The sequence below is a fragment of the Elephantulus edwardii genome, unplaced genomic scaffold (genome assembly GCF_000299155.1).
Source record: "Elephantulus edwardii isolate Elephantulus edwardi_28Jun2011 unplaced genomic scaffold, EleEdw1.0 scaffold00019, whole genome shotgun sequence".
NCBI classification, from domain to species: Eukaryota; Metazoa; Chordata; class Mammalia; order Macroscelidea; family Macroscelididae; genus Elephantulus; species Elephantulus edwardii.
Window position 1 is genome coordinate 16,885,571 of NW_006399769.1, and position 14,015 is coordinate 16,899,585.

Genomic DNA, 14,015 nt, shown 5'->3' on the forward strand with positions numbered 1-14,015 from the left:
AAATACTATGATATTTCCAACCATCTAGGCACTCTGGTTCCAGAGTTCATGGTCAGGCTTGGAAGCTTTTTTTTTTTTTTCCTTTTTACTTAATAACTATTTTACTGAGATAGCAAAAATTATACTTTTTAATTGTATAAAACAATGGCTTTTAGTATGTTCATGGAATTGAGCAACCATAAATGTCATAACATTTTCATCACCTCCAAAAGAAATACTGTGCATGTTAGCAATTGCTATACCTTTCCCTCTCACCTAACTCTCAGTACCTAGCACCTGGCTCTGATGGCCTAGTAGGAAGACTGACAGCCCAGAGGCACGTGGTTTGAATTCACCAGCTGCTCTGAGGAAAAGGCAGTCTCCTCCCCTGTGATTCACTGCCTCTGAAAACCTGCTGGAGAGTTAGCGATGAGTCGGTTTGGACTCAACAGCACATAACAGCATTTCTAATGTATTTGCCTATTCATGTAAGAAGAGTCTTTTGTGACCAGATTGTTTATCATGTTTTCAAAGTTCTTTTATGTTCTAGCATATATTGGTTCGTTCTTTTTAACTATGGTAACTATATAATAAAACATTAGCCATTTCAACATTTTGTACGTGTGGCGTTTGATGACAGTTATATTTGTGTTGAACATAGAAGCTTTTATTCACAGAATTTGCATCATTTTTAATTTTTCTAATTATATATTAACTTGTTATGTGCTGTTGGGTCACTTGTGACTCATAACGATCCTATGTACAACAGCCCTAAGCCCTGTTCTATCCTGTGCCAATCGCACTGCCTCTAACACACCCATCCCAGTTACCCCAGTCACTGAATCAGTCCACCTCATAGAGGGTCTTCCCCTCCTATGCTGTCCTTCCACCCTCCCAAGCATGATGTCCCTCTCCAAGGACATCATGATGTCCCTCCTTACAACAGGTCCAACATGTCAGACGAAACCCCAGAATCCTTGCCTCCAAGGAGCAGCCTGGTTTAACCCTCTCCAGGACGGATCTGTTTGTTTTCTTAGCAGTCCATGGTATATTCGATACTCTTCTCCAGCACCACAGCTCAAAGGCATCAATTCTCCTTATTAATGGAAAATTTAATTATCCTGTACCTTTTATCTCATGCATTCAAATAGCCCAATACTCTGGTATATTGATGAACCATTGAAACAATCATTGGTAATGTCTACTTTGTTACTAAATGTTGTTGTTGTTATGTGCCATCGAGTCGCTTGCAACTCATAGTGATCCTATGTACAAGAATCCTAAATGCCGTTCTATCCTGTGCCAACCTCACTGTCTCAAACACACTCATTCCCACCACTCTACTCACAGAATCGATCCATCTCATGGAGGGTCTTCCCCTCCTGCACTGTCTCTCCACTCTCCCAAACATGATGTCCCTAGGCTTTTTTAATTATACTAGTTTATGTACAAATAAATAGGCTTTTTACTTTCAAGATTATTCTCTGAAGTTGCTTGTTTTTTTATGTTGTGTATAATACTGATTTGTAGCATATTTTAGATGCTGTTGTTGATTTTGCTTTGTACAGTTAATGTGCCTTGTGAACATGAAAGTAAAGTTTTTGAAATAAAGGTCTTTGCAAATTCTGATGAGCTAGATGCTTCTTTCTGTAAAGAGATTAAAATTCCATTAATGTAGCTATATCTTTGCTCTGAGAATAGTGCTAACAGGTATTGTTGCACTATTGACTCTTATCTGGGAGAAGAGAGAATCATTACATTAAACACACGAATATGTAATGTCTCCTACATTGGATGCTAATACTGAATAGACAGACCTAGTGAGGGTCTCTTAAATTTTGATGTGAGAAAATAAGGTTGTAGAAATAATTTGTTGCTATACCCTCAATGAGATGGATTGATTCTGTGATTGGGATGATGGGAATGAGTGTGTCAGAGACAGCGAGGTTGGTACAGGATAGAACGATGTTTAGGGCTTTTGTACATAGGGTCACTATGAGTCACAAGTGACTTGATGGCACATAACAACAACAATAGGATCAAGCAGTCGGTAGATAAAGAAGCCAGGGAAGGTACATGTAGGTATATTTTTTAAAATATAAGGCAGATCCATAAGTATTGTATTGGGAATTTGCTTCTTCTGTCTGTTTTTCCATAATATTCTTTCTGTAAAGGTTGTCTTATTTTGATAAAGAAAACTGTTAAATATGGCTGTTCTTGAGAACTATATAATCTTGAGATGGTTGACTGTGGCTAGTGAGATAAAGCCCCACAGAAAGGTGAAATTTGAAGATATAACTCTTAGCACCGTTCTTGTGTCTTTGGTTTGCTTTAATAAGAAAAGGCACTTTTACAATGTTTCACAGTTTACTTCATTTCATACACTTGGGTCCTCTTACCAAAAGTGGCCTATCCCCATCATTGTTGTAGAGGACCTTCAAAAAAGAGGAAGACCCTTAATGAGATGAATTGGCACATTGGCAGCAGCGGTGGGTTAAGCACAGCAGAGGTGCGGATGAGTCAGAATTGAGCAGGACTGCTAGGAGTTGGGTTAACTTGATGGCACCTGACAATAGTAACATGCATGTTGCTTTTATTAAATTAGGAACTTTTTGGAAAATTTTATTGTAGGGGTTTTTTAGGACCCTACTTTTCCCATTTAATTTCCAGAGTGAAAAAGTAAGTAACGTTCATAATGCATATGTTTCAGTCTTTGCAAAGATGAGTAATTTTCCAATGATATCTATTGGGAAAAAGTGATATCAGAACTTTTAGGTGAAGTTGATGCTCCCTCCTGTTCTCTGCACCCTGAATTTAATTCCATATATAGCAGCAAAATTTGTTTACACAATAAAGCAGTGCCCAAGAACAGATACTAGTCACATTTGGTTGTTAAAACTTAATGGAGATAGAAGCAGTACTTGAAATTGTTGCATGACTGACCAGCATTCTTGGTTCAGTTATGCCAGTATGTACTTGAAATCACTTTTTGTAATTATTTTTGTATTCTCTAAAAGAGGTGAAGTTTTTGCATTAGTTGTTGTCCTATACAAGTTTATAATGTGAGCATTAAAGTAACCTGTTTCTCTTTTTTATTCTAGGTGAGAATTATGAAGATGATGACCTAGTAAATTCTGATAAGGTTATGAAGAAACCATGTCCAGTACAGATTGTTCTTGCACATGAAGATGACCATAACTTTGAGCTTGATGAAAAAGCCTTGGAACAGATTTTGCTGCAGGAACATTTACGAGATCTTAACATAGTAGTGGTATCCGTGGCAGGAGCTTTTCGTAAAGGGAAATCATTTCTACTGGACTTCATGCTTAGATATATGTATAACAAGGTGAATAGTGTCTTTTATAAATTGACCCCAATTTAAAACAGAACACTACCAACCAACACTGGGTTGTGTTTTTGTTTTGTTTTGGATTTTGTTTGTTTGTTTGTTTTTTGGGTTTTTTGTTTTTTTTTTGAGAAAACGCTCTGTCTTTAATTTTATAGAAATGTATTTCTTTATAAGACTTTCAGGCTAAAACGGAAATATAAATTCGGGCCCTTGTTTCTTATCTACATAATTCTTTTATGTACATACTACAGAGTGATGTATATGTTTGAGCCATCTGTGTACTAGGCATTATAGCTCTGACCCTGAGTATCAGAGTATACTATGAAATCACTGAAGTAATGTTCATCTTACTTCGTTTTCTTCATACTTCCTTTTCCTTGTTTGTTTTACAACTGTTAAAGAAATTTGTAATAATAGGCCGCTTTCTGTAGTTTACCGTTACTCTCAGAGATAAAGTCCAATTCTTTAGAGTGGCTTCCCTGATTGCTGAACTTCACCTCTTATTAGAGTTGTATGTCAGGCATAATATATATGTTTTCATTTCTTTGAGGGTGCAACAATATTTCTTTTAAGCCATGCCTTTCTGTCCTGATCTTTTCCTGACTTATGAGACTGTGTTACATATGTTAAATGATTTGTTACTTCAGTGGCTTAAATTTCTTAGTTCTGTCAGAATGGGGTTTTATTATTACTTGTATTTTAGAGGGAAGTTTACACAGCAAATTAGGCTACTATTTAACAGTTTTAATTTAGATTGTCATGTGATGTTTGTTATTTTCACAATATGTGAGTATTCTCATTTATATTGTTTCCAATATACCTAGCTTTCCATATCCCTCCTACTCCTTACCATCTCATCTTTGTTTTGGGTGCATCCTGATCATCTATCCTGTATAGTAGGTTGTTTAAGGAGGCATATCATGAGTAAATGATTTTTTTTAAATAATTGTAGCTATTATTTGATTGAAAAGTGATCAGTAGGTCACCTTCAAGTGTAAGTTCAGAAGTTATTTTAGGACAATAGTCTTATAACTTACTCCTCTGATCTCTTACTGGTTCAGTAGGTCTGTATTTTTTAGGATTTTAAATCTTGTTCTACATGTTTCTCACATTCTATTCTGAGTTTCTGAGGTGACCCTGAGGGTTCCATCTGGAAGGGTTGAGCTAGAAGTGGCCATGGTTTGTGTGGGCAGTTATAGCTCTCTGACCTGGTTTCTTTGAGTCTTTGTTCTGTTTTGCTCCGTACAAATAGAGACCAGTAGTTGTATCTTAGGTGGTTGCTCATAATTCTTTAAGAACCCAGTAGTTAACTCTGTAAATTAAAAGGTAGAACATATTCTTTATGGACTATGTATGTTTGCCAGTTGACTGAGTTGTAGCATAAGACTGTGTTCCTAACCCAGTAAAACAGTTTGGCAGAATGTTTTGCCCGTGTCTAGAAAGTCTCTGTACAGATGCCGCTTAGGTGCTTTGTTTTTTTGCACACACCCACCCACAGTTATGTTCCTTACTGTAAATGTTATATCTCTGTTACCTAGCACAATAATTCTCTCTCTTTCTCTGTCACACACACACACAGTGTTGCGTGCTTTACTTTCATTGTTATATCTCTATCACCTAGCTCAATAATTGACACTTTAGTGAATGTGAACATTGATTATCTGTTCTGCTCTATCTTCTTATACTTCTTTTTTTTTTAATCGTACCAATTAGTAGTTAGGTCCTTCCTCCTTACTGATGTTGACTTTCTATCTGAGAAAAATTAGGTTTATCACTTAAATCAGTATATTTTTCTAACAGTTGAAAGTTTGAGAGGATGAGAGTTTTAAAGATCAACAAGGAGGAAATTCTGGAGGAGATAATTTAAGGGAAGTACTTTAGAAAGCTTTTTTTTTTACATTAAGAAGCCATTTGAAGACCTTAGAAATAGTAAATTAATGGAGTTACATAATTTATAAAAGATCAATGAGGGAGCTTACCCTTAGCAGTCCTGTATAAGTCTGGAACTGGGTGTGCTTTGGCTTGAGATAAGCAATAGAGTAAGCAACCCTAATAAGATTTTCCAGGAAGTTCTTTGGAATATTCTTTACTTACATAGACATCTTTTCAGCATGGTCAAGTATATTTGAATATCAGGAAAGTAGATCATACTCAATAACAACTTTTTTAGATATTTTGGAAGTTGAGAGAAATGTGATACTTTTAAGATTTTTCACTTTAGACTTCTTTTCCCAAGTTTTACATCTCTCTCTCTCTATCTATCTATCTACATACTTAATAACAATAAAGAATTCCTGTATTTTAAAGTCCTCCTGCTCCTTAAATTGACTAGTATATATTTTGTGTGTATCTTTGTCTTAGTTGTTCACTAAGAATAGATTAGATTGTAGGTGGGTGAGACACTAGAATGCTAGAAGCGGAAGGAAGCATAGATTTCTTGGTGAGGAACAACATAAATTTCATCAGAGATACCATTTCTTTATGTATCTCTGATCAGTTATTAGTGGCTGCCTAAAAGGAGGAGTTGTTGTGTGCCCTGGAGTTGGAACCGACTTATAGTCCAGTAGGTTTTCAGAAACAGTAGATCACATAGGAGGAAGTACGTGCATTTTTCTCCCATGAAAAAGCTAATGGATTTGAACTGTGTGCCTTTGCGTTTGCAGCTCAGCTTTTTACCACTAGACCACCAGAGTCCCCCTAAAAGGGAGCAGTAGCCCACATGTGTCATCCATTTGTAATCTCCAAACTAATAGATAAACACACAGAGATCAGTAACTAAGATTTTTTTTAATATTTTAACCACATCTTTACAAATTGCAGGGGAAATCCCAAAATTTAAAACTTGTTTTCTTGTGAAGGAAATAGTTTTTTGTGTAGTTGATTTTTATTAAGCCACTACTTTGAGAACACTGTTAGGTTGTTTTTACTTGATCTGGTTGGGAAGAAATAAAGTTTTATAAAAATTGTTTTCCTACAATAAAATTTCTTCATATTGTTTAGAATTAAGCACTTATTATAATTAAACTTAATAGGTAATATAGGACATAAGAGTGTCACTAAAGTTGATGACTTTTATAAATTCAATATACAAGAAGCATTGTTAACTGTGAAACTTACCACTTAAACATTCCTCACAAACATCCATTATGTATGAAGTGTTTACCAGATAGTCACGTTTGTTGACATACTCAACTATTTGTAAGAAAAGTATTTACCAGTAATGTTATTCTTATAAAGCTGTGAAATCAAGTAATTGTGCCATTTATGTGAGATAAGGTCTGTTATTCAGGTTTTCTTTTAAATCACCATATTTTTCGTTGTGTAAAAATTGTGAATTATACATAGAGGTGACAATATACTTGGTAATGAGAGACAGAATTGGTGGTGGAATTGGAAAGGAAATTGTCCTCTGAAACACCCCTCCTACCCATCTTTCTCTCTCTGACTCTTTCTCTCATACATTCAAGTCGTTTGTGTCCACCTTTTTTTTAAACCTTAGTCATTAAGGGATATAGTTCACATAAATGATCTTATAGTGAAATTTACATGCTGAAAAATATACACATTAAATGGATGCTCTGATGAAATATGTATATTCACCCATGTAATCACTGCCTATTTGTACATAATACCGTTACTCAAAAGATGATCACTATACTTACCTTTTTTTTTTTTACTTTACATTGTATGGAATCTTACATATTTACATGTTTGACTTTTTAATATAATGTGATATGTATGGCTTTTTTACTTTACATGTATGGAATCTTCTAGATATCTGTGAGATAACTCACATTTTTTGCATGGTAATAGTGGCTTTGTTAGTTTAATATTATAGTAATATGCCATATTTTGTTTGCCAGTGTTTGGATTTTGCCTTTTGTAATTTTCAGTCAGATAATCTTGTGAAATATAGATTGCCAAAGTAAAGTAAATTGTGTGCATGATAGATATTGCTCGAGAAATTCCAATCCACATGGTTACATTTGGCTATTGTAAAAGTACTTCCAATTATAAAATTCTTTTTAGAGGAGTAAAGTCTTTTATATATGGGAATTTTTTTTTAATTGGATGAAAGGTTACAAATCATATTTCATTTTCAGTCATTCAGAGACATTTTAAAACCTTAAGTACAGTGTCTGAGAAGTCAGAAGTTAATTTATAGAATTGTACAATAAGCTTTACACAACAATACTTTCAATATATTGAACACTAAGAAATGATGAGAATTGTTGTTACTGAACTAGAGTTCTTAATTCTATTCTCAGTTGCTTTATATTTATGTTTTTTTCCTATATATTCCTCAAGTTAAATTATCAAGAATTTTAATCACATATAGAAGTAGACAGTTTTGTAATGAACACATACATCCTTGTTTTTAGCGTTCATCAGTCCAATTTCTTACATATTTTAATTCACACACTGCCTTTTGGAAGCAGGAGTGGCATCCACTTCCATAATAGCTTGCCTCCGGAAACCCTATGGACCTGGAGAGAGGATGAAAGACACACAAGTGCTGAGGACTTTCCTTCATAGGGTCGCTATGAGTCACCTGTGACTCGACAGCCCTTAACTACAACAACAACAACCTTTTGTGTAGTTTTGAGTTACATCGTAGATATCATATTTTATTTATAAACATTTTGATCTGTATCTCCTACACTTTTCTGTGTCTGGTTTGCTGAAAACAACTGGCTGTTGGTTATATTCCATTTCCAAATCTGAATTTGCTGATTATATCTCATTAGTGTAGTTTCATAAAATAGTAGTTGACTGTAGAAGCGTGATAAAACTCAGATTTTACTTTTTTGAGAGTGTTGTGTGTAGGTGATGCAAGAACATTTCATAGATGATGTTATACTCTTCTGCTACAAAGCATATTAACTTTGAAAGGAACAGATTTTAATTTGGAATCCACGTGCTTTGATTACTAGAATTCTCTTAGCACTTCATTACCTTACTAGTATACCTATGTACTCAGTGTTGTTGAATACAATGATAATATTATTCCCACTAAAGAGTTGGCACTAAAGTAAGTGGCAAAGCTAAAATTCCAGACCAAGCAGTTTGATTCCAAAGCTTTTATTCATAAAATAAAAATGCTGTGTTAAGTGATTTTTGATGATTTTCTTCCATACTTGTAGTTCGTTAAATAAATTCAAATACTTTACAAAATTATTTTTTGTAAAAGTGGATTTTCTTTTCACTATTTACTTCAGAAATTAAAATGGAAAGATGGGAGACTATGCCGTGTATACATGCTAGTGCATGCATGGCAACTTTATAAGCAGCTGCTAAGTGGTTTGATACTGTGTTATGTCTTTAAATGAGAAATCATGGTTGCTCTGTTTTAATTAAGAATTGACTTCATTACTATAGCAAATTGTATGGGAAATAATCCTTTACTTCATTATTATTTAGTATGTAATAGAACTGCTCTTAGAACTGCCATCAGAAGTTATTTTTTGTGCTTTCCCGTACAACTTAACCTAAAGCACCAATACCTCAGAATTATCCCTGTGGGATGCAGAATTTATTTTTATCATTCCCTCCTTAGCCAACAGTGTCTGATATGTAAGACTAGTGGAAAATGTGTTAATTAAAAAAAGAAAAACTTGATTTGATTCTTGTTATCTTCTAAGAAATATATTTAAAAGAAAAATAGTATTAAATGTGTCTTACTAGAATAATTTCGTTGCTTTTTTTTGTCTGTAAACTTTATTATAGCCAGTGAATTTTTTATATAGCTATTTGATGAGCTGGATTGATTCAGTGACTGGGATAATGGGGATAGATGTGTCAGAGACAGTGAGATTGGCAAGGGAGAGAGCAGGGTTTAGGGCTGTTGTACAACTCATGGTTGAGTCACAGGCGACTTGATGGTACATAACAACAACACAACACCTTTGTAATCGCTGCCACTTAGAACCAGAACATTTCCACAATTTTAGAAGATCCCATACCCTCTCTTGTAGGGAGCATTGATGGCTTAGGGCTAAAGAGTTGATCTGCCAACCTAAAGATAGGTGGTTTTAATCCACCAAATGCCCTGCAGAAGAAAGAAGGGCAGTCCCATCCTGTCAACTTCACTGCCTTTGAAAATTTGCTGGAGGGTAAACTGGAGTCAGTTCTGACTCAGTGGTATTTAACAAGTCATTATTAGCATCAGCTTTCAAGAGCCACCATTAATCTGACTTGTATCACTAGAATAATTTCACTTGCTTTTGAACTTCATATCAATGTGTTCATCAAGTATATACGTGTGTGTCTGACTTTTTTGTATGTGACTCATCTTATTCTTAAGATTTATCCATATTGAATTATTTGTTATTCTTTATTGCTGAGTGGTATTTTGTGGATGAATATATTAACAATTTCTTTTTCATTCTTCCATTAATAGACATGCAGATTCTTTCTAGTTTTTACCTTAAATAAAGATGCTCTTCACCTTGTCCAATTTGTGGTGATTTAAGAACTTATTTCTGTTGGTTTATATCAAGTGTAGAACTGCTAGTTCAAGTCACTGTTTAATTTTAGTTATTGTTCGGTACCATCAAGTATAACTTAAAATGACCTTATGAGCAACAGATGTGAATCCTATCCTATCCTGTGCTATCTTTACAATCTTTGACACACACAAGCCCATTGCTGTAGTCACTGTGTCAATCCACCTGGTTGAAGGTCTGCCTCTCATTTGCTGTCCTTCCCCCTTCCCAAGCCTGATGTCCCTCTCCAAGAAACAACCTCTCCTAGCAACATGTCCAAAGTTTGTAAGCCAAACTTTATAATCTTTGCCTCCAAGGAGCATTCTAACTGTACTTTCTCCAAGACATATCTGTTGTTTTTATTGGCAAATCCATGGGATATTCAGTGCTCTTTTCCAACATCACTGGGAGCACTGGTGACCTTGTGGTAAGAAGCTGCGCTGCAGTCCAAAAGGCACAAAGTTTGAATCCACCCACCCGGGAAGGAGGAACAATCTCTCTTGCAATTAACTGCCTCTGAAGGGCAGTTTTCATTTTAGTATGTACTGCCAAATCGTCTTCCCTAGGTGGTTTTGTCATTATGCTCTGAAACAGAGGACATGTATAGTTGTTCTACATCTTGTAACAGTATTGCCAGTCTTTATTTTAGCCATTTTGATAAATGTGTACATTGTTAATTTTCAGTCCTTTTATTCTGTACAGGCTTTTTTGCTCTTAAAATTGTTGCATTTGATGCTGAAGTTACTTGTTACTACTTTTAGTATTTAACTGAACTTGCTTTTTTAATTTTATGAATGAAAAGTTTGTAACTTATGTAATAAGATGCTGAAATTTTAATTTTTTATTATGTATTAATACATGATTTTTTTAAAGTAAAAAAGTTTTAATATTTGGATTTTTTTTTCTCTCCCTGTGAATATAAGCTAAAGGAATTTGCTTCAGTAGTTATATAAACTGTGTTTCTGGGTTACAATACTGCATTTCTTCCCCACATTTTCCTTGTGGATTGAGACTAAGTTTTTCTTCTTCTATTTACAGATTCAAATTTAGTGTAATTTGTATTATAATATAAAATCATTTCCATTTTTAAGGAAAAAATCTTTTGAGACTGTGAAGTTCTTGCTCTTTTTTAATAAAATTAATTTGGTTAAAGTTCTATCCAGTTTATTGACTATTTCAAAGAACCACGGGCTCATCATAGACTGTGAATATGCCACTGAACTGAACACTGCTTCATTCTGTTGTACATAGTGACCCTGTGAGTCAAAGTTATATTTCCGTTTTGGTTTGTTTGTTTTTAATTTTTCATTTCTCTTGGGTTCCCCCCACTTTAAACCTTTATATTTTTTTAAGTGGGTTGTTTAATCTCCAATTTTCTGTAATATCTGGCTGTCTTCCTGTTACTGGTTTCTAGGGTTGTTTGTTGTTTTGTTTTGTTTTTGGGGTTTTTTTTTGGTTTGGTCTAAGAGTATACATGATATGATTTCTAATAAGTCTTTTAAGATGTATTTTATGGTCCAGAACATAGTCTCTATCTTGGTGAATTTCAAGTCAAACTGGAGAAGACTGTGTTTCTGCCGCTTTTGAATGAAGTGTTCTATAAAAGCCAATTAGATTAAAATGATGGATAGTATTCAGTTCAGCTACACCTTTCCTGATTTTGTATCTGCTGCATCTGTTTAATGGCTGATAAAGGGATGTTGGTACCCTGGCTATGATAGTGGGTTTGTCACTTCATCCTTGTAATTATATTAGTGTGCCTCATATGTTTTGACAGTTTTTAGATACAGAGGGAAGAGAATGGAGATTCTTAGTTTGGTGGTGTATTTTTTTTTTCTTCAGAATTGACCCTTTTATCTTTATATAATGCTTTTCTATTACTGATACTTATCTCTTTTTTCCTAATGTACTTTTGTTTTGTCCAGAATTAATACAGCTTCTCTAGCTTTCTTTGACTTAATTTTCTTGTATTAATATACACATGCAATATACGCCCCCCCCCCAATTTGCTAGTAAGCCATTTTTTAAGTTGACTCTTTAGTGATATTGATTACATTCACCGTGGCGTGTAACTTTTCATCACTATCTTTTTCCAAAAGTTTGCCTCACATACTTTTGTACCCTTTGGCTTTAAGTGGAAATAGGTTAAAGATTTTTTAACTGACCCCTTTATCATTATATCTTTATTGTGGATAATTCCTTCTAGTGTAATATGAATTTGTGTCTACATTTAGAATAGCTTGGGGATCTTTATTACCAATAAATATATTACACAGTTAAATCTCTTTGTCAAGCACTTAATGTTTATTCACTGTGCCTTTTGACTATACTGATACTCTGGTGATTTCAGATTTCTTTTTGCAGTTGAGATTTATTCTGTAAGATCTAGTCTTTCAATTTTACTTTATTGTAGTGAAAGACTACGCTTTGTTTTGGAATTCTGAGTTTTGAAGCTCACCCCTCCCCCCATCATGGTAGTAAATACCACCAGTTTAATGTATTTTGAGTTCTTAGACTTGCTTTTTTGTAACTTACAGCGGCTACCATGCAAGAGACGTTTTGCTGCCATTGGTGACACTGTCTCTAGCATCCCCTTCAGAGTGATTTTTTTTTTATGAGCAGGTCTGCTTTGGTCATTGTTTTACTGCAAAATCTTGGAACACTGATATAAGAGAAAAGAGCTTTATAAATACTTGAATAATGAATATACTTTAAGACAACTATATTGCACAAAAGAATGTCAAGTTTTACAAAAGTAGATTATCTAGGCTTTGTAATTCTTCCTTCAATTAACAATTTAATACATTTTTCTTTTTATTTATTGTTGCAAATTTTCTCCCTCCTTTCCTCTTCCTCCCCCAGCCCACCCCACAAAGCACCCTTTGTTCCAGATTGTTCTCATACGTAGAAGGCATAATCATATATTCCTTTCAGACAGTTCTTCCCCTCATCTGTTCTAATGAAGTATTCATTAACTATCCACTCTCTCCCTATTCCCAACCCCTCCTTCTATGTCCTATTTTGTAACAGCAGTATTATTGCAGTATTTGTCCTTTTATGACTGAGATTTTATTTAGCATAATGTTCTCAGGGCTCCCCCATGTTGTGTAATGTTTTACTATTTCATTGTTTTTAAGTGCCGTGTAGTATTCCATGGTGTAAATGTTCCATAGTTATTTTAATTCATTTGGTTAATGATGGGCACTTGAGTTGCTTCCGGCCTTTGCTACTGTAGATAACACAGCCATAAACATGGGTGTTACATCTGTTTGAGTTGTGGCTCTTGTTTTTTTAGGGTAAACAATTTAATATTGTTAAAACCGTAGCATAGTCACTACAAGATCAATTTAGAGATATGTACATAATAGATTGTATGAAATAAAGATCATTTTAGAAATATTTTATGATGAGATTAACACACTTCAAGCTATCATTTGTCTTCTTTGCTTTTTAAAATGTCAAAACTAGAAAATTTACCATCTTATCAATATAGTTGTATTAGCTGTTTCTAGGAATATTTACTACCAGTGTTCTAAAGGGAATGCATTGAAGCTTGTTAGTAAACCTACCTACATATTCATTTTAGTGCCTGTTTGAAGCCCAAGACTATTCTGTGTATTGGGAATACATAGAATAAAGCACTTAAGTGTTTATTAATAAATAAAATATTCCTATGAATAGTTTTAACATACCTAGAAGTAAAGCATACAGTATTGTGAATCCCTATGTACATTCCAACATTTTGCTGTTTTTGTTTCATCCTTTTCCCCCCCGTTTCAACTCCCTACCCCCTTTTGGTGGTGGTAGGTAGGGAGAAGAATTGGATTATTTTAAAGCAAATCCCAGAATATCCTTTCAATATTGTGTCTTAACAGATGAGATTCTTAATATATATAGCACAGCTATGGTGTTCTTCCCATTCTCATTGCCAACTCATTGATTCTGACACATGGAGACATAAATATGTCAGAGTAACTGCTCCATTGGGATTTTAATGAGTGATTTTTCAGAATTAGATTGCCAAGCCTTTTTTGTAAGGCCTGGGAGATTGGAGGTTTGAGGCCACCCAGAAACCATTACAACATGTTCCATCATATCCCATCACATCACATCACAGTTACTGTTTGAGGCCAAACACTTATCTTTACCCTGTCTGGTTTACAATATTCAGTTTGGTTTTAGATTTCTTTTCCAATTTTGAA

The 14,015-nt window shown here is 34.4% G+C and overlaps 1 protein-coding gene across 2 annotated transcripts in view; it reads left to right on the forward strand.

Moving 5' to 3' along the window:
- The window catches only part of ATL2 (atlastin GTPase 2), a 73,598-nt gene that overhangs the window by 42,557 nt on the left and 17,026 nt on the right, over positions 1 to 14,015 (forward strand). For both annotated transcript variants that reach the window (XM_006882344.1, XM_006882345.1), the window contains exon 2: positions 3,081 to 3,325. In XM_006882344.1, coding sequence (XP_006882406.1) covers positions 3,081 to 3,325 — 245 coding nt within the window. The remainder of the gene's footprint in view (positions 1 to 3,080; positions 3,326 to 14,015) is intronic.